The 25415-nt window shown below is 32.3% G+C and overlaps 1 protein-coding gene across 1 annotated transcript in view; it reads right to left on the bottom strand.

Annotated features, from left to right (window-relative positions):
• LRRC7 (leucine rich repeat containing 7) overlaps positions 1-25415 on the bottom strand; it is a 414541-nt gene that overhangs the window by 196246 nt on the left and 192880 nt on the right. The window contains 3 exon segments of the mRNA XM_006191023.3: positions 3148-3204; positions 7473-7562; positions 18323-18401. Coding sequence (XP_006191085.3) covers positions 3148-3204; positions 7473-7562; positions 18323-18401 — 226 coding nt within the window.

The raw sequence follows: 25415 nt of genomic DNA, 5'->3' as shown, positions 1-25415 counted from the left end.
ATTTATTCTTTTTTACCTTCATGATGCTCTCCAAAGACTCATTTTATTATACTATTTGGTATCCCATATAATTTTTCTGTGGGAAAAAATAATCAAGTGACACAAACTGTCCAGGTCACACGACAGATACTTTTGTCTGACGAATCAATGTATCAGCATTCTTGTTTATTTATTGAGTGCTCCATATGTGCTGGGCACTGTTTTAGGCACTGGAGATTCAGCAGTGACAAAACAGAAAAAACCCTTTTGTAACAGAATGTAACGTTCTCCTGAGGAGATCACCTCCAAGCAGACAAAGAGTCAGTATAACTCAGAGAACCATAAGTGAGAAAATCAAATGGAACAGTGAAATGGTACAGAGGTTAAGAGGGAACAACCTTATAGGATGTGATCAGGGAAAGCCTCCAAGGAGAAAACACTTGAAGATAGGAAACCTAAGGAAGATCTAGCCTGCAGAGATTTGTGGTAAGAGAACTCTAGACAGAGAGTTAGCTAGTGCAAAAGCTCCAAAATGGGAGCAAACTCACTTTTGGACTACCTCTCAAAAATATAATTAAGAGGATAATTCTGCTATGAGGAAAAATTTTGTCACCAAATTTAAAGTTTTTTTTTTCCTTTTAGGTTATCTAAGTTTTCTCAGATGTTCAATATCCTCAGTTGTTACACATAAAGACTGACAGTGCCAATGATTTTTAATCAAATGTGTACCTGAGGAATTTAATTTTCTCACTCATTGATATATTTAGAAGAATGATCATAAAGGAACAGTGGGAGAAAAAATTTTAATTCTATTTAATAACTGAAAAAATTTTTTCTAGAATCTGTACATATCAAAGGGTCTCTATCAGTTTACTTAAAAAGACAGATTTTAATGCATGTTATATCATAATTCTTACACATTTTTACATTTTTCAGTTTGCCAGGCATATAGACTTTAAGACAGAAGATGAAAAGAAGAGAAAATCACTGAGGAAAAACTGAAAACTTGGCATCTTGTTTGTGTCCATGAGGATATCATGAGATGTTTTTCCTTAGAGAAATTATTAAAAAAACTCCTAAAACTATCCTTCTTTTTTTCTTGTCATTGGAAGTGCAAAAAAAGAATAGCAGAAAGCTCTCACATCTCTCTCACTCACAGGTCTAGATTAGTGACCAGAAGGTACTGTGTATAACACATAATGAAAACAGTTTATTTTTACTCCAGACAAAACTTTCTGCAATTCTTATTTCATAGACATCAAAACTAAGATAAAGTTCTCCTTATTTTATGCATGTCATTGGTTCTTTTGATTTTTGTCTATAAGGCAAAAAGCAAGCACATTAGATTAAAAATTACTTAGAAGATGTTTTTTAAATGTAAGAACTGTAACAGTTATACAAATCATATAAGTGTAACAGACTACCAAGGAGACCCAGGGTCATTGCTACACATCTTTATAATGTTTTCTATGCCAAACAAAGTTAAATGCATATTATTCTACATATTTTATAGATACGAGGCCACAGTTTCAAAGTCTACAGAATACCCATGCACTGGTTACGAACATTTGTTACTGAACTGCTCACAGCTATCTCATACAAAGTCCATATTCTCAATCTATGTTCAGCATTTAATTTATATTTAAAATTTACATTTTAAAAATATATATTTAAAAACCTGACAATTTGTGTCAGATTTATTTTTATTCCATAGCAAAACTGTTATTTGAGCACATAGGGGAAATGATTCTTCTCCACTATCAAGGTTTTCCTCTGATCCAAATGCATATAATTGAGATGAAGGGGACAACTGCTCTTCCACCGTGGTTTAGTTTACACTTAGTCTTGTTTCTACTCTACTTAAAATGTAGACGGTTAAAACATTGGGGATGGAAATGCATTTGCAGTAAATTAATGTTGAACAAGTAGCATTCTCACTCATATTCCCATCTCTGAGCCCCCAACCTGGAAGATATGCCTTCTGTTAGACCTACGCACGATGCTTTGGCTTAGAGACAAGCCACTCAAAAGTGCAGGGTGTCCAGATATGGAGACATTTCATCCTTTTCATGTTCTCACCTTGTCCTCCACTTATGAAGGAATGAATAGATGTTTTATTTCTAATTATATATTTAAATGAAATCCATATCATTATTGAAAGTTTTTATTGCAATGACAGAATGTTCATACATATGTATGTATGAAAATTTACTTGAGGACATTTTGGTGATATGTTGGTTTTTTTTTTTTAAAAAAAAAGCAATGAAATTCAGCACAGTTTGCTTAGAGAAAGAATTTATAAAGATGAAAATAAAATTAAGCTTTGGTTCAGCAGATGAAAGGTCTCTAAATCCTACTGATATGTTTGAAAAATTAATCAGTGTACTCAATATTTTTCTGCAATACTACAGGAAGGTTGTAATAGCAACATAGTAATATCAATATTTTAACTTAAATATTTACAAGTCATGATTTATTTGAGTAAAAAACTCCCCACTGAAAATAATTTTGCACTTTCAAAAATGAATCTGTACAGCACAACATTCTATTATTAGGCATAAGTAAGGAAAGGAAGGGTGAAACAAAGAATTTTATTAAGCTAAACACTGTATATAATTTTGAAGATTAGTTTTAACATAAAAGTATTCTGTGTTTTTATATAAACCAGATTTTAAATAGACTATTAAAAAGATACAGTTTGAAAGACAGTATAAATACAAATTTTCTGCCGAACTACTTTAAGATCTCTAGAAAAATTTTAATCATTTTTAGGAAATAGTATTGATTTAAAAACTGAAAACTATCAAAATACATAAATTAACTTAAAGAGTTAAACATCTTAGTAGCTTGAACCTTTTGAAACTGTTGATTGTTTTTGAGTTATAAAAATGTCAATTTCATAAGTTTCAATGCAGTAATTTCTCAGCGTGTATGTTCATCTATGAGAAGAATTTTAAATGGACTCTTTCCACCTTTACTTGTAATCACATGATTTTATTAGGCTAGATACCTTCTTACTTAATATGAATCTCTTTTCAGACTCTAGAAAAAGCTGTAGAAAAACTAACTCAATCGAAATTATAAAGCATAGCCAAAATAAAAATAGTCATTGTTTTCCTACTAGTGAAAAATCACAATTTGAAATTTAGAAAATACTCAGTTACTTACTTTGGTAGAGTTTTCAAGTGATTTTCTCTTAACTCCAATATCCGCAATTTGGCAAGTCTATAGAAATGAATTAAGAATTGCTTTCTCAATATTTCTCTATAAAACAGTATTCTTATGGTAAAGTAAACTGTCACTCTGGTATCCAAACAATTATATCCAAACATTACATACAATGGTTACAGATTTTTTAAGAATTATGCAAACTGATTATGAGTAGGGTTGCATCAACATTAGACAAAGACAAATATCACTTTTCTAAAAATAAATTTCTTTTAAAGATGTCATTGAGTCCGGGTCATCTAAATTACCTATAGTTTATAAAAATGTATCCTTATTGTTTAATTGTACGCATTAAATAGATTATTGAATATTTACTAAATACTAGGTGCTGTGTCCACTGAAACGTGGTAATACTTCCCCTCAAGAGACAATAAATTGATTTGTAAAGCATATAATATAGCATAGTTGTTAAAAGCTTGAGCCTTGTGGTCAGGTAGATCTGGGTGAAATCCAGACTCTTTCATATTCTATCTCAATGACACTGGGCAAATTAATTAACCCCTCCTAACTTCAGTTTCCTCATCTATAATGAATATGTGATAATAGTACAAATTTTATAGGGTTTAGAATTTTAAATGATGTCAGACATGTAAAGCATAATGTCTGGCACACTGTAAGTTTTAGTACGTTAGTTATTAATATAACAGAAAAGAACAAATCTGACTGTATATTAGATCTATTCTTTTGGCTTTAACCCTGTGCCTTGTTTTCTAGGCTTAGTCTTGCTAGCTCTGCACCTTTTGTAGAAGAATGCTGCCTATAGACTGAAATATACAGGATAGCCTATTCTCAAGGATCTGACCCTTAGGAATATTAACACTTTTGCACTCATATAAATATAACAAGTTGCAGAATAGAAAATAACGTTTGTTTTGTTGGAGGTTTTTCAGAGGCACCATGACCTGACCCACACGGACTGCTGAAAGAACGCAGGATTCCAAGAACAAAGAATTCTTATACCGGGAAGTTTGCGAAAACAAACCCCACCCCCTCCTCTTTTTAGTATAAAAGAAGCCTGTATTCTAGCTTGGGAAAGATGATTCCCCAGTTCATTAGTCTGCCATCATCTCGGTTTGCTGGCTTTCTGAATAAAGTCACTATTCCTTTTCCTAACACCTCGTCTCCCAATTCATTGCCTGTCGTGCAGTGAGCAGAATGAGTTTGGACTCAGTAACATTACTATTATCTTTAACTGAAAAATGGGAAGAGTGCTATGATATACCATATTTCATCAGCTCTGAAATTAACATCTGAATATTTCAAGTGGACGCACATTTAAAAATCTAAAGTACCGTGTCCCCTATGACAGCACTGGGTTTGGGGAAATCTCTGAAAGGGGTGAGAGGTCTTCATGGGTTCTGCTGTCTACCTACAGTTCGTGACTGGGGATGCATTTCACTCTGAACTACGTGTTAATGTTTGCAGTCTGGGACACACTATTATTACTAATGTCTATACTGAGTTTTAAAATGTACTCTCTTGAGGCTACTTTAGAACAAATATTAACTGAGTTAACCCAAATTCTTAGTGTTTTGGGAATACCTCACTATGTGAACTATTTCACCTGCAAGGTCCTGCATTTACTGTGCTTTTAGGAAGCTTACTTCCCCTCTCCTTTTTGTTTTGACTTCTATCAAGTTTCCAATTTAATTTTAATCTTATAAATCTAATTTTTTATTTGAAGTAAAGTGATTTAATTATTCAGAGCATGAGTATATCACTAGTAAAATAAGTTTCTTAAAAATTCATGTATCTCAAATCTTCTCAATATTTATACCACTGTGATAATATTTTATGACTTATTTTGGCCTTTAGGGGCACTAAATCTCAGGTTTTGGAAAGTATCTTAAAAATTCTTTTGTTAAATTATCTAGCTGAAGGTTAAAAAGCTTTTTAGATTACAGTAAAAAATACAGCATTTTTTGGCAGAAAATTTACATAAAATTGAATTCTAATTCCAAGTTGATTGAATTTTGATACTATTTTATTGGTTTGCCCAAATTTCTTGTCCAGATTACAGGACTAGTAAAAGAGAATTGACAAAAAAAGTGTGTCTTAGGGTGATAATATTTTCTGACTTGATAAATCAAAAGCATCTTTGTAGTGTTGTGGTCAGTACCAGAAGGAAAATCTGGTTTATATTAACAAATGATAAAGCATCAATTCATTTAGGAACTAGGCAAATGCTCTGTTGAATATCTTTGAATTTTCAAAACTGTCCAAATGTATGGTATTCATAGGTACTGTGATAACATGATTGGCAACAGTAAGGGAATTTGGGAAAAATTTTGAGGTGATTTCTGTTTGCAAATGGAGGCTGCTACCTGTTAAGACTTCATTATTTCACTGAGTTCTTCTTAATATCATGTATTAATTTCTGCCAACAGATGGGTGTTGAGTTATACTCAGTCTATTATTTGAATGATTTCAAAGATGGTCGCTTAGAAAAATGCAGTTGACAATAAACTTAAAATATTTTAACTTTTAAGATGTATTTTTTATATTTAAAATAACCACGATATGGTAACAAATTAAGTTTCCACTGACAAATGAATGGGTAAAGAAACTGTGTGTATATATGTATTTATACACAATGGAATACTATTCAGCCATAAAAAGAAGAAAATTCTGCCATTTGTGACAACATAGATGGATCTTGAGTGCATTATGCTAAGTGAAATAAGTTGGGCAGAGAAGGACAAATATTGTGTGATCTCACTTATATGTGAAATCTAAAAAGAAAAAAAAACTCATAGAAAAAGAGATCCATTTTGTGGTTACCAGAGGTGGGGGTGTGGGGGTGGGAGAACTTGATGGAAGTGGTCAAAAGATACAATCTTATATTTATAAAATAAATTAGTACTGAGGATGTAATGCACAACAGGATGACTAGAATTAAGATTGCTGTATGCTGTACAGTATGTTTGAAAGTTGCTAAGAGGGTAAATACTAAAAATTCTCATCACAGGGAAAAACATTTTTTTTGGTAATTATATGAAATAATGGATGTTAACTAAACTGTGCTAATCATTTTGAGATAAATATAAGTTAATATGCTGTATACCTTAAACTCATACAACACTGTATGTCAAAAATATCTCAATAAAACTGAAAGAAAAAAATTTCACTCTAGAACACCTAGAAAATACTGAAAATACAAAGATGAAAATAAAAATCAACCAGAATTTAACTTCCAAGGAAATAGTCTTTTATTTCATGCATATTCATACTCATATGGGAAACATAGTTTACATATAGCTATGATGTGCTTTAAACATAGCTTATCATAAGAATTTAAAAAAATATTTTTCTAGGCAAGATTATAGATTGTTTTTTGGTATTGTCATATGGATGTACCATAATATAGTCAACCAATCTCCTAGTAGATGTGTGCTTCCATATTTTTTATATTGTATATAATAATAAATATCCCTGCTCATATCTTAGTGTAATATATGATGATATGGTACATTTCTAGAAAGAAATTACAAAGGCAGTTGTTGCAAATATTTTCAAATCTTTTAAAGCACATGCTCTGCATGGAGGATATAACATTCTGCAATTTCATCAGCAGTGTGAGGTTATCTCTTTCCTCATACTCTGTAAACAGTTTTAGTTTTGGTAATATGCTAGAGCACAGGGCCCTTTACTGTCATATTAATTTTTATTGCTTTTATTATTTACCATGATAAACATTTTTTGTGTTTCAGTTTGCACATTTATTATGAACTACTCGTACATGTCATTTACCCATTTTTTTCTAATGAGACCTTTGTCTTTATACTCATTTGTAAGAATTCATTATATGTCAGGATATAATTTCCTTTCTTTATATGTTAGAAATATTTTTTTATTTATTATTAATTTTAAAAATATTTATAAATATTATTTTAAAAGCACTTGTGTATTCAAATCTATCTATCCATTTATTATATTTTCTTTTGTTTCTTTGATATAAAGGTATTTTTCAACTCAAGCCAAAAATATTCATGTGCAATTTTCTCCAGATCATTTCTGATTTTATTCTCTATATTTAACTCTAATTCATCTGGAATTTGATTATTAATGACATGTACAGAGCTAATTTTACTTTTTTTTTTTTTTGCAAAATGTTTCATTAATTGACAGTCTCATTTATTGGGTAATTATGAGGATATCTTTAATTACAATGGTCACTTTTGAAGTCTCACCTACTGGTGCTAGTAAAGTATTTACCTAAAGTGAAATAAAATTGTATTGTTTAAATTTCTTATTCTTATTCTTACCTTCCAAAATTGGCTGGAAGAAATTCAAGAAAGGCGTCATTCAGGTAGAGCTGGGTCAGGTTTAGAAGCTGCGTGAAGCCATCGGGGAGTCTAGAAAGGAGTTAAAGGTTTAGTTACTGCATCAATGTTGCCATAGAAACAGAACAAAAATATGTATCTCTAAGGAGAAAAAATAGAAGTGTAATACATTTTTCAACTCTCCTTTGGTAGCACAGTAATGGAAGAATTTATTGAGCATGTTGTTACAGCTTGAAAGTTTTGCCTGTTATTAAAATAAATGGCACTCATCCACCTCCATGCTGCTTTCCTATGTTGAGATCAGCGACATCATTTCTTACTGTTGCCCTAAACTTATGTGCACCTGTGAGATACTTTAATGGAAATTTCAAGTTGTATGCCATGTTTTGTAATTTTAAATTTAAAGTTCTTTCTCAATAGAATATTCATAAAAATAGCCAGATAATGTTATCCTCTTTCACTTAGTCATTAAAATTTGCACAGCTTGTTACAATGATGACTAAAGCTGCCCAATATGAAAAGGAAGGAGTATTTTGTCCCCTTAACTGATAATTTCTTTAATGTAGGCTCAACATATATGTACTTTATAATGCAATTTTGTCCAATTCATGTGTACTAAAAATGAGCAAGTACATAGAAACAATAATTAACAAAATCCTAAAGACTTAAAGAGGCATTAAAAGAGTTGAGAAAATACTCTTTTGGAAAATCTTACCAATTAGATAAAATAATTATTTGAAATATTTAAATCATTTTAATCAACAAGATTTAACTTAAGGACTTTTCTTATCAAGATACTGAATTTTTTTAATAATTAAATTTGTATTTAAACATTTTTAATGCCTTTATCTATGCTCTAGACAAGACTATGTTCTTTTACAGAATACTTCTAAATAGTGTTCAAATTTGTAGTCTCCTCAGATTACACCCATCTCCTTATCACATTTACTGACAAAATTATTTAAAGAGCTGCCTCTACTCACTACTTTTTTACTACTTCTCAAGCCATTGCTTTCTGGCATCTACCCCAACTCTGTTACTGAAGCTGCACTCGCCAAAGCCTCTGCTGACCTGTTCAGTCTCAATTTTCCATTAACTTCATTTCATTTTGTAACCCACACTGCCTGGCAAGAGTTGTCTTCACTGACTGTTCTCTCCTCCTTGGCTTCTGATATATCACTTTCCTGCTCTTCCTCCTACTCCTGGAACATTATATCTGAGTTTTACACCATGATTTCTCTTTCTCTACCCAATTTTTTGTTATGAAATATTTTATGTATATAAGTGTATTTATGTATCCATAATATAATTCAATAAATAAAACCAGTACTTTTAAAATCCTCTGGGTGTCCCTTTCTGACTACATCTTTCTTATTTACTCCACAGATTCCTGAATGTTTACTCTTTTGCTTTTTAAGGAGTCTTACCACACTTATTTTAAACCCCTAAAAAAAAGTCACATGGTTTTGCATGGTTTTGAACATTCTGTAAGTCAAATAATACTATTTTTCTGAGACTTTTATTTTATTTTATTTTATTTTATTTGTTTATTGATTTATAATCATTTTACAATATTGTGTCAAATTCTAGTGTACAGCACAACCCTTCAGTCACACATGAACATATATACATTCATTGTCACATTTTTTTCTCTGTGAGCTACCATAAGATCTTGTGTATATTTCCCTGTGCTACACAGTATAATCTTGTTTATCTATTCTATAATTTTGAAATCCCATCTCTCCCTTCCCACCCTCTGCCCCCTTGGCAACCACAAGTTTATATTCTATGTCTATGAGTCTATTTCTGTTTTGTATTTATGCTTTGTTTTTGTTGTTTTTGTTTTTTGGTTTTTTTAGATTCCACATATGAGCAATCTCATATGGTATTTTTCTTTCTATTTTTCTGAGGCTTTTAATAATTCACATTAAATTTGTGAAATTCTTTCATTTTAATGTAGATGACTGATCACCATAGCATAGTACTCCACTGTATGAATATACCACCATTTATTTATCATTCTCCAGCTAATGAACATCACAGTTGTTTCTATATTTTTGCTTATTTTTCTATTTCAATCATTGCTTCTGCAAATATTTTTGAACATGCATCTTGGTGTACAAGAATTATTTAAATTACATTGCTGGTTACAACACATTAACGTCCCTCAGGAATAGCTCTCCACTAATGACTAGCAGGAGTATAAATACCTCAGCTTCCTCACCCACTGTGCTTGACAACTCTGTGATACATATTTCAATTGTTTCCCAGATTTCCCCAGAAAGATTTAGGTCTAGTGTTTAATACTAGTAAATAGTTTAACAACATATCCTAAACAGGTATTTTCTGAGATCATTTTCTAAATAGATTGCTTGAATTCTTTTCTAAACTTTCCTTCTAGGTAATCCAAACTGAACACAATTAATATTTTTATATCAATTTATATGAATTCTTTATACACCCTTAGGATACTGATCTTATATTGATTATTTTTGCTGCCAATATCTTGTTGCTCTCCATATTTTGGAGTTGGATTCTTTATATATGCCTTCATAGATAGAGGATGTTTCCATGAATTTGTTCCCAAAGGGAGGTAGGATTCAGAGAAGCAGAAAAGAGAGAGAAAGGCAGCAGGGGAGGAGTGAGGGTTTCTATAATGTAGAGGTAAGAATTCACCTGAGGTGGGTGACAAAGAGAAGATGAGTTCTAGAGAGATTCTTTATGTATGAGAGTATTAGAAGTTAAGATTTGAGAGTATCAGTAAAGGACAGGATTTAAAGGATATTAAATGTTTGATTCAAAGGTTGGAACTTTATCCTATTAGATTAAAAAAAATCTATTGGAGATTTTTGCTTTTCTCTATGTTTCCCTTTGTTATAATACATTAGGGTTCACATCCTGATAGAATAATAGTTTTCATGATAATGGCACAGATGTTCAATAGATTTTAATTCAATTTACCTATTATCTTACTTTAATATCCTTTTGGTTCCTGCAGTCATTCTAAAAAAGAAATCATTTATGATTTTTTAAAAAAGAAGATTAATAGGTATAAAATGAGAAGAATGTTAAAACTTTTGATCTAATAATTTACTTTAACATTGTAACTATTAATAAATAAAAATCTTTTCAAAATACTAATTTTCTAATTATAGGGATGTTTCGACTACTCAGCTTACCTTAGTCTATTACTCAATATATGTATGCACTAAATGGTTTTACATTGTACTACTTCTTTGATCAAAAATATATTTCTTTGAGCTGCTTCCCTGGCAAAGTTTATGCTGCAGGAAAATCTGGCTGTTACAGAACACTTCTCTAAGGATTTAAGAATTGACTATGTTGGGTAGATTCCAATAGTGAAATTGGACTGCCAAAAATAAATTAAATGAAAAAAATAAACCAGAATATAAAGCAAGATAGTTGTTTCAGCCTGGTTATAAACAAAGATGTGCTGTCATTTCATATTGAATCTTTCTTTTTTAAAAATGTAGAATTAAAAGGTATATTCATACAGCATGTCTCGTTTAACAGCATGAGTATTTTTATTTCAATTTACTTCAGTAAGAATTTGTTGAATAGTTACTCTGCACATAAATTCAAAATTAATGTCTTCTTATTCACTTTCTCTAAAGATTATATTCATAGATTTAGCAAAATACTTCTAACAATTATGTTTTGTTTAAGTGTTGGGAATTTTCTATTCCTGGGATAAGTTATACATTTTTTGAGGAGAAGGAATTTTTTAATCTCCTCAATGATCTAGTATTCTTCTCTGAAAACATTATTTGAAAAATAGTCAGTAGGTCCCACTTGTCAACATCACCATTTCCAAAGGAATGTACAAGGACCTGTGAGTAAGAAGATATTCCTTAGCAAGCTAGATAAACTTGATGAAGATGAGAATCATGGGTTCTCTTTATCCTCCTCCAACATACTCAGTGAAATCCAACATTTTACACTAAGGGAACTCTAATGAAATGTTTTCACTTTCCTAAAGTAACTGGTGGTTTTCCACATGTGACTGATTAATTTAAAAAAATTCAAAGTATAGATGTTTTTTATATATAGGTAAATAATTCTTGAAGGAAGCATTTTCATTTTATTAATGGTTGAAATTAAAAGTAGAATATTCAAACTACAATACAGAAAGGTTACTAGAATCAGACATGCAAAATGTTTAACAGTTGAGCATGTGGGCACTGATGTTGGAAGACCTAAGTTTGAAACACAGTTCTTTCAGTTATCTATCTCTGTGACCTCTACAAATTACTTAATCTTTGAAGACTCAGTTTCTTTCTCTGTAAAGTGATGATACTAATATCCACTTCCAGAGTTGTTCCAATGAGTAAATGATAACCTGCCCCATATTAAGTACTCACTAAACAGGAGCAATTGTATTATTTTCCTTGGTATTGTTTTAATTCTGATTTTTCACTATTAACTACAATACTAATTTAAATATTTTTATGAATGCTATTGTTGGAATGGGCAAATTAAAATTGGCTGCAGACATCCTTGTTTCAGCATTTTTCTTTTCTAACTGCATTTACTTTAGAAATTTAATGAAACATATTATAGACATTTGACTTCCAATAGAACAGTTAAACGAAATTAAAATACAGGCTCTGTAAGTTGTTATTAAGAAGCCAATATAAAATCTTCTACTCTAATTGGAAAGATATTTTACATCTAAATATTTTAAATTTTAAGCTTAAAATTATAAAATTAACATAACATTATCAGAGAACATTTGGAAAATGAGGAAAGAAAAATATTGTTCATAATTCCACCTCCTTAACCCAACCATTATTATCATTTCATGTATTTATTTTTGATCTAATTTCCAATTAACTGTTTTAACTTTACTGCAAACTTGTATCATATCATGATTTCTCCCTTTACTTTGTAATTATCTTTCAACTTTGCTATATAACAAGACTGACTACATGATCTATCATTTAAACTAGGACACTTTTGAGAGTTAAAGGGAGCTATTATTAATCACACCACATCAAGAGGTATAAACTGGGATGACTTGAGCAAACAGAGATATGGTCACTCTATATATAATCTTCATATTCATCCGGTAGGTATACCATCATTTAATAGCAATTTCCTTGTTGTTGAGCATTAAGAATGTTTCAAAGTTTTCAAAACATATCTCTTAATTTAAACCAAAACCAAAATGCTTCTTCAGAATTTGTGAAAGATAATAAAAGGAGCCCAGGAATTCAAATACTATTGTTATTCATTCCCATATGTAAAAAGGTATGTAGATAATACTTACTTACTTCACAATTGCTGTGAAGATGAAAATGAAATAATGTCCTAAAAACCTGAGATATGCTAGATTCTCAATAAATGTTGGTCCTTTTTGTCTCATTGAGAAGTTGTTATTTTCAATTTTATTGTAATAATTTTCACCAGTGATTTGGTTAAGGCATTCAGACTATGCTATCAAGTTCACATCAAAAACTAAAGCTAATCAATAATACTTAAAACTATAACTTTCATATCCCAGGGCTTTCATGACTGAACTACCTTGCAGATTTCTTGGATCAAAGAAAATAAACAGAAAAGCAATGAAGAAAAATAAATGAAACCTAAGTCTGTTTTTTGGAATAGAGTAATAAAATTGATAAATCTCTAGTATAACTGATCAAGCAAAAAAAGAAAGAAGACACAAATTATTGACACCACGAATGAAACAGAGAGCATGACTAGGGAACTTATAGATATTTTAGGGCTAATAAAAGAACATTATGAAAAAATGAGATGCCAATAAATTTGAAAATTTATATGTAATGCACAAATTCCTAAAAAACACAAACTACCAGAAAATCACTCAAGAAAAAATAAGTAATTTGAATAGCCCTATAATTATTATAAAAATTAAATTTGTAATTAAAACTCTCTGTAAAGAAAAGTCCAGGAGCAGATGGTTCCACTGGCAAATTCTTCCAACATTTAGGAAAGAAGAAATTCCAATTGTATACAATCTCTTACAGAAAATAGAAGAGAACATTTCCCAACTAACTATTTTTATATAGCCAGTTTTACCTAGAAACCAAAACCAGACAAAGAAGTTACAGGAAAAAAAAAATCTTTGACTAGTATGTCTCATGAATATAGATGGGAAAATCCCTTACAAAATATTAGCAAATCAGAGCCATTAATTTATTTAAAAAAAGTAATAATTCATGACCAGGTAGGGTTTATCCATATTATTACATCAAAAGATTCTCTTTTAAAGCTTTGACAAAATTCTGCATTCATTGATAATAAAACATCTCAGCAAAACAGATATCAAAGATTTCTAGGTGGCCCCCATGAACTTCATTTCCAAAAGTTCATGCTGTTGTAAATCTTTTCCTCTTGAGTAGTGGTAGGATGGTGATTTGCTTCTAATCAATGGAATGCGGTAAATAGGATAGGATATCATTCTCCTAACTGTATTATGTTATATGACTCCATCTTGCTACGATATTCACTCTACTCAGCTGCTGGCCTTGAAGTAACAAGATGCTATGTTGTGAACTGTCTGTGGAAAAGGTCACCTGGCTGGGAACTGCACCAGCCTTTAGGATCCAAGAGTGGCCTCCAGCTGACAGCCAGCAAAAAGCTGGGGCTCACAGCTTTATAACAGCAAGGAAACAAATTCTGCTATTAACCTGAGTGAGCTGGAAAATGGATTCTCCTCCAGATGAGAATACAGCTTGACTGATGCTTTGCTGGTAGCCTGATGGATCTCTTAAACAGGGAACCCAGCAAGAGCATGCCTGACCCACAGAAACTTACAAATAATAAATCTGTGTTGTTTGAAGCCACTAAGTGTGTGGTAATTTCTTATACAGCATTAGATAACTAACACAGATTTTGTTATCTGGAACTGGGATTCTGCTGTAATACATCCCTAAAAACGTGGTGTGGTTTTCAAACCAGAAGTGGTCAGAGATGGCCTAACTATTGAAGAGCATCATAGAGAAAGCCTAGATTTTCTTAAAAAGTTTGGAAGTAGAAATCTAAATGTTGAAAGCCTTGCTGGTAAGAGCTCAAAAGGAAGTGAGAAATGGGTGTTGAAAATTTCTTCAGCCTGATAATGGGCATGTATAAAAAATCAACTAATTAAGTAATAATCATATATAATGCTGAAAGTCTGAATGCTTTCTCTATAATATTGGGAACAAGGCAATGATGTCTGTTTTCACCTCTTCTATTCACCATTGTACAGGAGGTCCTAGCCAGGACAATAAGGCTAAATAAATATATAATTAATTAACTAACAGATTGAAAAGGATGAAATAAAATTGTCTTTATTCACCAGTGGCATGATAGTCTACACAGAAAATTGCATGCCTTCCCTTGAAAATCTACAAAATATTTACTAGAACTAGTAAACAAATTTGTTGAGATTGCAGGATATAAGGTCAATATACAACAATCAATTATATTTTTATATATCAACAATAAACAATTGAATAATAGAAAATCATTTGTTATTGCCCCCCAAACATGAAACATTTCAAATAAAATGAACAAAGCTTGTATAATATTTGTATGCTTAAATCTATAAAACATTGATAAAAATTTTTAAAAGATCTAAATAAATTATAGAAATAAGTATGTCCCAGAATAGAAACACTCAATATTTTTGACAAGTCAATTCTGCCCAAGTTGATCTACAGATGCAATACAATCCCTATCGACATTCCATAAGGTTTTTATGTTTTTGTAGAAATTGGCAAGCTGATTATAAAAATTATATGGAAAGGCAAAGGGCATAAAATTGCTCTAAATAATTTTGATAAAGAAGAACAAAGTTGAAGCACTCACATTCTTTGTTTGTATGAATGTCTATAAAGCCACAGTAATTAAGGTAGTATAAAATGAATGTAAGGAGAGGCATACAGATTAACATAAAAAATAGAGAATCCAGAATTGGACCCAAACACATATGACCAATTGATTTACAAAACAGGTACTAAGATAATTTTACAAAGAGAGGATAATCTTTTCAACAAATGATACTGGAACAACTGGATATCCATATGCAATAAAAATTTAAAAAATTAATAAATAAAAGAACTATGACCCTCACATCTTACTTATATACAAAAATTAACTTTAAATGGATCATAGATCTAAGTGTAAAATCAAAACTATAAAAGTTCCAGAGGAAAGCATAAGGGAAAATCTTTATAACTATGAATTTGGTAAAGATCTCTTAGGGAAAAGAAGCACAAACCATAAAAAAAATATAAATAGGGCTTAGTCAAAGTGAAAATCTTTTTATCTTTGAAAGTCACTGTTTAAGAAATGAAAAGATAAGTCATAGGAGCAATTATTTGCAAATAAGTACCTGATGAAGGACTTTCAGCAAGAATTTATAAATAATTCTTACAATTCAACACTAAAAAGACAAGTCAACAAAAATGAACAAAAAATTTGAACCTTTACCAAAGAAGCAGAACAGACAGTAAATAAATATGTGGAAAGATGCTAATTTGACATCAGAACTGTGAAGTAAAACCACAGTGTTATATGACAATGAGATACCATGTCTATTAGACAAGCTACAATAGAAAAATAAACAACTGATAGTACCAAATGCTGACAATAATGAGGAACAATGGGAACTGTTATAAATTGCTGGTGGGAATGCACAATAAAATTGTTTTGGAAAATAGCTCGGAAATTTCTTATAAAGTCTAACATGTACCATACTACCCAGAAAACTATTCCTAGGTGTTTACCAAATAGAAGTGAAAACATGCTTACACAAACACCTGTATACAAATGTTTATAGCCACTTTACTCACAATAGCCCCGGACTAAAAACAAATGTCTATCAACTGATGAATAAATAAACAAATTGTATTATATTCATACAATGGAATTCTACCTAGAAATAAATGGGAACTTAGTACCAGTTCTTGAAATGCCCTGAATAAAGCTCAAAATCACTGTGTTAAATAAAAGAAGACACAAAGTATGACACCATTTATACGATATTTTGAAAAAGGCAAAACCATAGGGACAGAAATCAGATCAGTTTTATCTTGATTATGATGGTGGTTTCTCGACCGTATACATTTGTCAAAATTCACTGAGCCATACATCTAAAAGAGTGAATTTTATTGTGTGTAAATTATATTTTTAAAAAATCTGAACTTAAAATTGGTATACTATTTATGTTGACTTTTCTTTTGAGTAATTCCTTAATGAATTCCCAAACTTGTTTTTAGTGTTAGGCATTTTTGATGAAATCGGTATATTTATTTACTTTTAAACAGTTAAACATACGAAAGGAATTCAGGGATATAGTATTTACTCATCTCTTAAAAAGTTAAATATATGAAAGGAATTCAGAGACATAGCCAATAAAACTATGGATTTTAAGCATTTTAAAGATGTAATTTATCATCTGACTTTCACTTCCAAAGATCTGACCATGATTCCTATTATGGTGAATTATTAGAATTAAAGAACTAGAAATCAAAACAATTCATCATCTGCCTTACATTATGACTTAAGCCAAGGACACGGCTGTAGTTTTGATGTGGTAAGTTAGCAATATTTATTTCTTTTTTTGAGAAAATTGCATTCTGGTCTAAGCGTTTTGGGGAATGCTTTTCACAGGATTTTTTCCTCCCTCATATTCTACTTTTGAGGTAGAAAAGTTATATCTTTCAAACATATTTTATTGCTTCATGTTCCACACTGTCTACTACAGGCCTCAAATTATTTCACAAACCATTCTCTGCAAAGAGACTCAGCTAAACTTCTATCTCATTCTTTTACATTCTATTTCATTTCCAGTATCATCTACAGCAGCTTCTCATGATCCATATAGAAACCATCCTCACTGCTCCCTCTCCTCAACCTCACTGGTGAAAAATTTCCCTTTAAATTTCCTTTGATAAACTTCCTTTTGTCTCCTCCCAGTCTCCCTTATTTCATGTGGACAAGGGACTGAGGGATTTTTCTCAAATCCTACTGTCAGGTTTTGTATAATTAAAATTCCAGTCTTTCTTTGCAACTCATTATCTGCATCCCAATTTCACTGATTGGTTTCAACCACTTCCAATATTACTACAACTTTCCAGATTTTACGTCCACTTCCATTGTTAAGTGACTTTAGCATTTAGGTTCATGGCTCACCCAATCCATTCACTTCAAGGTTTCTTGAACTATTCGATGCCACAGTACACTCTATCACTATGACATAACGTGAAACATGTGTCACATGCTAGGTCTTCTGTTCCCATGGCATTTCTCTACCAACAGATCATGAAACACAAATGTCCTATTTCTGATCATAGCATCTTTACTATCCACGTCTTCCATTCGACTAACCTCACTGAATTGGCTTTTTACCCTTCCTATAATCTCTGGTACACAAATACTCCCTTTTTCTGATCATAGTTAATTCACTTTCCAGTTTGAACCACGTGGTCAGCTATTTTCATGCACCTTATACTCTTTCACTCTCTTGAACTTTCATCAGAACCTAATTTTCCAGCATGACCATAACTAATAACTATTTTCTTAGTTGCTCTTCCATGGAATGTTGCCTGAGATCCACAAAAAATGGTTTGCTTCAAGATAATGCTATCTTGTGCCAATCAGGCTTTCATTGTTACTCAGCAACATTTTTAATCATCTTTTGTTGAACTATTCTGATCTGATTATTCCTTTCTCATTATTCTATTAAATTGAATTTTAAATATAGTATTTAAAATTCATTTACTATGTGAGTTTCCTTTATCTTGATACATATTATCCAACGGAAACATAAGTATAAATAAAATGTAATCACTCATACTCACTTAGAAATGGGATTGACACTGGCTTCAATAATTGTTAAACACTTACAGCACTTTATGTTTTCTGGAAATTCTTGTACACCTAAAATTAAAAAAAAAAAGGTACATGAAAATATACTAAATGGTAGTTCTAATATTAAGAATAATTAAATCAACACACAGTGTAAACATAAGGATAATCATAAGTAACAATATTAACTTAATAATATAATACTTTAGTGTCAAATAATATATATATACATTTTAAAAATAAAATTTGAATGTTAAATAATATTTTATGATTGTACTAATTTCAAATTAGATATAAAATTGAGAATAAGTTAGCATAAGGCAGATCTTGGCTGTTTACTAATCTGAAGAAATAAAAATAGTTGGGTTTATTTAATTATAGTGCTGCTACTAAATAAAGAAGAAATCAGCAGATTATAAGAAAACAGGGAATAAAATATTTGCTTCCTTCATTTATAAGACTGGGAAGACTGAACAGGTACATGTGAAAAATACCTAAGGACAAATCACAAAACGAATAGATATTCCCAAACTAACAAGAAGCTCTGACACATTTTATGTGATTCTTCCTCGTTGGCACAGAGCGTAGCTCTGCATCTGTCTGAGAGGGTGAAGAGGTGAGAAGCCCTTCCTGGGGTCTTCTCTGGAGTCTCAGAGGTAGCCAGCCTGGCTGGCTGCCTCAGGGAACTGCTCATCTGCTGTCACAGCTGTGCTGCTGGCCATGTGACAGCAAAGCACAAGTTTTTCTTACTGAGAATCAGTATAAGCCACAAACCTAATCCACACATGTGACGGTCAGAGGAATAAAAGATGGGAGGATATTTCCAATCGATCGACATAAATGAATTAAAGACACACTTGGCTCTCCAGATTCACGAGTTCCACATCCACGGATTCAACAGAGGGCAGATTAAAAATAGTTAAAAAAAATTCAGAGAGTCCCAAAAAGTAAAACTTGAATTTGCCACACACTGGCAACTATTTACATAGCATTTACACTGCATTAAGTAATCTAGAGATGATTTAAAGTATATAGGTGGGTGTGTGTAGGTTATATGTAAATACTACATCATTTTATAGCAGGGACTCGAGCACTTGCAGATTTTGGTATGTGCCAAGCTTCTGGAACCAGTCTGCCACAGACACTGAGGGATGACCGTAATAAACCCTCCAAAAGTTATTAGAGAAAACAGCTATATGAAGCCATTCCTATAAGCCTGCAGTATTGTCTGCTCTCAATTTTTGAAACTATTAAAGGGTACAAACATGTCCATAAAGTACTAGTCCTGCCAAGGACTTCAGATCTGACAGAGGATAAGGAACATTTTTGTGGCAGAATTTATTTGAACTTTTTGATGGCAGATAATCGAGAAAGAAAACCCTCCACCCTCCTGGATTCCACTGACCCAGAGCACCTTGACCACAGGACCTCGAAGCCCATGAAGCAGCAGGAAGACAGGCAAAGCAAACTGGCTGTTGAGCACTGCAAAGTAAGAGTGCAAAAGACGGTGTGGGGATGGTTCTCAGGCCACTTCTCCCTAGGAGAACTTTCACCAGAAATGATGCTGCTCTAAAATTACTGCTGAAGTATGTTTGCTTCCTAATGAGAACCCAAGGCAGTCTGGGAGTGCCATATTATGTATGAATTGAATGAGAAAGGCCAATTCTCTTTTCCTGGAAAGGTCATAACACCCGGAGCTGTGCTCATTAACTGGATGTTAAAAAAATGGCAAAGAAATCAAAACGCTAACCCTTGTTCTATCCTCAACATTTCCCCTTAGTATTCATATTCACTTTGGACATCTGCCACCAGTGAGGGCATAAGGCTTTTTCGTTTCTCCCTTTAGTATTTTCTGTTCGGTCACCAATCTGGGCTCGTTACACATGGTGTGCCTGATGCCTTGTCTCCACAGGTGCCTGCCTCAGGATGAGCGTTCCTTAAATTATGTGTAAACCAAGACACGGAAGCAAATTAAAGTCCAATTTTAAAGAAAAGACTGCATGTCTTTATCTTCTACTGAAAATGGGCTTCCCTGCTGTGGTGAAAATGCTACCACATTATTTGTTTAAAAACTTGTATCATGTTGTTTACAGTTTAAACTTAAAATTCTTTGGAGCGGAGTCTACTGGATTAAAATGGAGTCCCAACTTTATCACCTTACTGGTTGGGTAACCCTAGGCAAGTTATTTAAATGTTCATTGTCTTCCTTTCCTACCCTGAAATATGGTTATTAAATGAATGGCTTCATCAGAGAGTTGCAGTCGGGATTGAAAGAGATAATGCAGATAAAGTAATTGGCACAAAGTGCTGCATATATGTCATCTATAATATTAGAAACAAATAAAAGCAGAGGGTGTCCCTCCACAAAAGAGTCATGTCAGAATGAGCTGGCTTGTGTAAGTTTGTAAGGCTTATCTATTTAAGTGAACAGCAAAGAGGTAGCAATTAGTGTGCTGAAAGAAGATCTCAATATTTAATCAACATAATAGCTAAGATAAATGCTCTTGCAGACGGGAAGTAAATATATATATGTTTGTATATTATAATGTAAATATATAAATTAACATACATAACCAGTCTATGCTGAGCAATATTTTTGTATTTTTGTAGAGTTTTTTAATAGCTATCTTAATTGCTTATGAAAGTTGGAACACATTTGGGAGAATAGATTGTCATGGGACTATATACTATTTACTGTGTGCACTAATATATGGGCCTCACACTTTAGGAAAAGTTCTTGCAGCATATCTTCAACTGGTAGTTCAGTCTAAACATGGAGAAGTAGTATGCATGGTAGTTAAAAACACAGGTTGGAAGGATGACTGAATTTAGGATTGCCACTTAACTAGCCATGTAATCTTAGTCAGATATATTTGAACGTCATTTACTTATTTCTTGCTTAATTCAAAGGGTTGTGCTGAGTATTTGATAATATGAATGTAAAGCACTTAGTGTCATGTCAGGCACTTAATAAGGACCTAATAAATACTAGATAAAATTCATGTATTAATAAAGAGGAGAGTTAGCTTACACTTCTTTATTATGCCACAGTGTAAAATAATTTAAATCTCTTAATAACCCTGTGAGGAAGATATATTAGGCAATATTATTTTCATTTTATGGATGAAGAACCACACATTCACCAAGATTGGGTGACTTATTTAAATACCTAATGGGTGTTTATAGATGGGAACGGATAGCGGTGGGATGTAACCAAATTTTTTTACCACCATATCTTTTGTTCCTTTTTTACTCTATTATGTTTTCTTGCTAAAATTGTGTTGGATTTTATTGTGGAGCCCATATTTTTATTAATGAATATTTGAGACTGGCCTGTCTGGTCCTCTGAAACAGTGTTTGATTTATTTTAAAAAAAGGTTATATATCTGTGTATATATATTGATGTATATAAAAATACACACACGTACCCTTCAATTCTAAAAAACTTCGTACATATACACACATTTTTTAAGACTGACTTTGTTTTAATTTTCAAATTATTTATCCAGAAATAGGATGATAAATGATCTTCATTTTAACAATATATCTTATTCCAGCCATTTTTACTTGTGATCATTGTATAAAATAGATTCAAGCATTTGGAGGTCATACAACCTAAGTTTTAATCCCTATTTGTCAGGTGAGACATCACATAAACTTTCTAACAAAGAAGGAACTCTCTTCTAGAGGCATCACAAGTTCAATTCTTTTGGGAATCTCTGGAGATTCAAGATCATTGTATTTAGCTTAGATTTTAACCTACGCATAACAGCCAATAAGGACTGTACTCTAAAATAGCTACATGGGAAGTACTATATTTTATAGGCAAAATGATGCATTTAGTTTAAAAAATGGACAACTGCCCCATTCACAAATAGCAGATGATACTGATAAATGTTTACCCTTCAAATTAGGACACTGTGGTAACATTTTCTCGATACATTTACTTCCGTAACTATTCCATACAATCTATTCTGAATGTGTCCACAGAAATACTGTCAGATGAGAAATAACATTTCTGCATTTTAAACTTAAAACACCTTAGAAACAAAACTTTCAATGCAATGGACTTACTCAAAATTGTATTAACATAATATTAATATCTTGAAGAAGAAAAGATGTAATAGATCACTTTATCTGATTGTTTTCTTGGCCCTTCCCGTTTTCAAAAAAATTAGGCTGAAAAAGCTCCTGCTTGCTCAACTTTTGATTATTCAAGAACTAATCCACTCTGTGGGGTTTTAATTCCTCTATTTCCTGCTGCCTCCATTTGACCATTGTCAGGCATTCTACCACCAGAGAAGGGAGAGGAGAGAATTCTGAAATTATCAAATATGGATCTTTCCTGCCTAGCATGGGAGAAGTTGAAAGTCACGGCTAAATTTAAGTTTTAGTATATTCAGTTGATTGTTTTTATTTGGACCACTCTGTCTATTACTAATGCAGACAACCAAGTCTTGATAGGGGAATCTTAAATCTGTGACTAATATAGTTTTCAACTTTAATTATAAGATTATTGATGTTAACATGAAAACCAAAACTAAAGTGTTATTAAAATTGAGTTAGGTTTCAGTTGGTTTTAAGTTGATATTAATGTATGAAAGCAAATTTTTTTCTCAATACAATGGGTAAGTACGAAATCTAAATGTGGCAAACAATTTTGTCAGTATCAAATACAGGATCTGACAACAGCAATAGCAACATTGACTCTTATGTCACAAATGGAAGAGCCTTGAAAAGCAAATCTGAGTGTGACATTTCCATAACATATAAGCTATCCTTTAATCTCACATTCTGAATTTATTTATCTAATGTTATATTTTTTACCTGTCCCCATCCACTCTCTAGTCTAAATCCTGTCTAAATATTATCCATATAAATAATTTAAATCTATCATCTGAATGAAATTTATTCAACTATTTTAGTCCATGTCTTTCTTTTCTTAATGGCTAGCATTTTAGATTGTATTCTATCTGAAGCTAAATAAGACTGAAAAATAATGAGCCATAGCATATAGTTATAAGTTGAGAAATAATTGCTTTATCATCTTGTCTTATATGGTTCTCTGATATATAAGTGTAAGATCCCTGGAAGGGAAAAATCATTTATATATTCAATAAATATTTACTGAGTGTTACTCTGTGTTAGGGATTGTACTAAACATTGAGGATACAGTGTGAGAAAGATGGATACGTTCTCTTCATTTGTGGAGCTTATATTCTGGCAAAGGAATACATACAATAAACCATAGAGATAATTAATATAAATGTAAAATATAAAAATTAAATAGTATTTCAGCAATGAGACATGCTATGGAAAATATAATTAAAGCACAATAAAGATAGATCAGAAATGCCTGAAGATGTCAAACTTAACTAGGGTGATTAAGGTAAGCCTCATTGATTGGGAAGATGGTAGTTGAGAAAAGACTTAAAGATGGTGAGAGAGATAGGAGTATAGATACTTGGAATCTGAGGGTGGAAGGTAAGAGAATTTCAGGCAGAGGGAATAGACATTGAAGATGCTATAAAGTTTAATATTCATGGTGTGTTCTAGGAAGAGCAAGGAGGCCAGCATGGCTAGGACATAGTGAGGAAGAGAAGAGTAGCAAAACACTAGGTTAGAGAACTAATAAGGGTGTGTATATTGGGGAGATGAGGGTGTCTACTCCTGTGGTGTCTCTCAGGCCATTGCAAGGACTTTGGTTTTCACTCTGAATGAAAAAGACATTGAAGGACATAAGTGTAATAGGACCTGATTTATAATTTGAAAGGATCACTCTGGCTCCAGAGTAGGATGGCCTTTCTGAGAGGGAGGCCAATTAGAGGCCGTTGTAATAAACTGTTAGCAGAGTTGATGGCGGCTTGCATCAGAATGCGAGCAGCGGAGGGAGAAGAGAGTGAGTGGAATCTGGGTGCATTCTGAAGGTAAGATGAATAGAACTTCCTGATGGACTGGATGTAGAGTATGAAAGAAAAAAGAAAATCAAGGATGACTCCAGGTTTTTTGCCCTGAGCAACTCAAATAAAGAGCTGGTCTTGAACTTAGATGATAAAAACAATATGTGAAATAGGTTTTGGAGGGAAGGTAAACAGTTCACCTCTGAACATGTGTAATTTGAGATGTCTGTTAGACTTCTAAGGGCAGATGTCAGATAGGTTTAGGAGAGGTCTAGACTGTCGATTTTACAATGCAGGATTCATTATCATTTAGATAAGTATTTAAGCTATGAAACAAAATGTAAGCAGCAAAGATGTAAATGAAGATAATGAAGGAAAAAAGGACTAAGGACTAAACCATGAAGTACTCCAAAATAAGGATGAGGAGAAGAGGAAAAATCAACATAGCAGACTGAACAAGATCAATCAGTGAGATGGGAGGAAATAATAAGAGCACTGAGTTCTAGAAGTCAAGTGAAAAAAATATATAAAGTAGGAAGAATTGTTCAACTGTTTCAAATGATGTTGACAGGTCAAGTAAGATGACAACCAAAACTTGCCTTTGGATTTAGTAATAAGGAGATCATAGTGACCTCGACTGGAATGATTTTGGAGTAGACGGCTTACAGACTGGGATGGGTTTAACAGAGGATGAGAGGAAGTGAATTGTAGATAGAGAATATAGACAACTCCATCAGCAGCTGAGGGACTATTTATTAAGGGAAGAAGATCCAAGAAGTTTTCTTTAGAACAGAGGAAATAACAGCTTATATGCATGATTCGAATTAAAAAGTAGAGAGGAAAATCTTGATGATGTGGTAGAGACTGAGGAGAACTGCTACAGTGATATCCATGGGTAGACAAGAGAGGATGGTTAGAGAGAAACAGTAGCTCATCTGTACTAACAGGCAGAAATGAGAGAATATGGGTGCAGATGCTGGTAGATGAGGAGAGGATGAGGACATGTTGGAAATTATTTTTTGAGAGCTTTAATTTTCCCAGTGGAGTAGGATTAACAGCCATGAAGATGGGAGAGGAGGTGTGGGCGGTTTGAAGACAGAAGAGAACATGTGAAATAGTCACCAGAAAAGAAGGAAAGTCAATGGATGAAGGAAGTACAACACGATTTGGGGGAAGCATTAAGGCT

This window comes from Camelus ferus, chromosome 13, assembly GCF_009834535.1.
Source record: "Camelus ferus isolate YT-003-E chromosome 13, BCGSAC_Cfer_1.0, whole genome shotgun sequence".
NCBI lineage: Eukaryota > Metazoa > Chordata > Mammalia > Artiodactyla > Camelidae > Camelus > Camelus ferus.
Note: the sequence above shows the minus strand (reverse complement) of the source record. Positions and strands in the feature narration are given on the sequence as shown.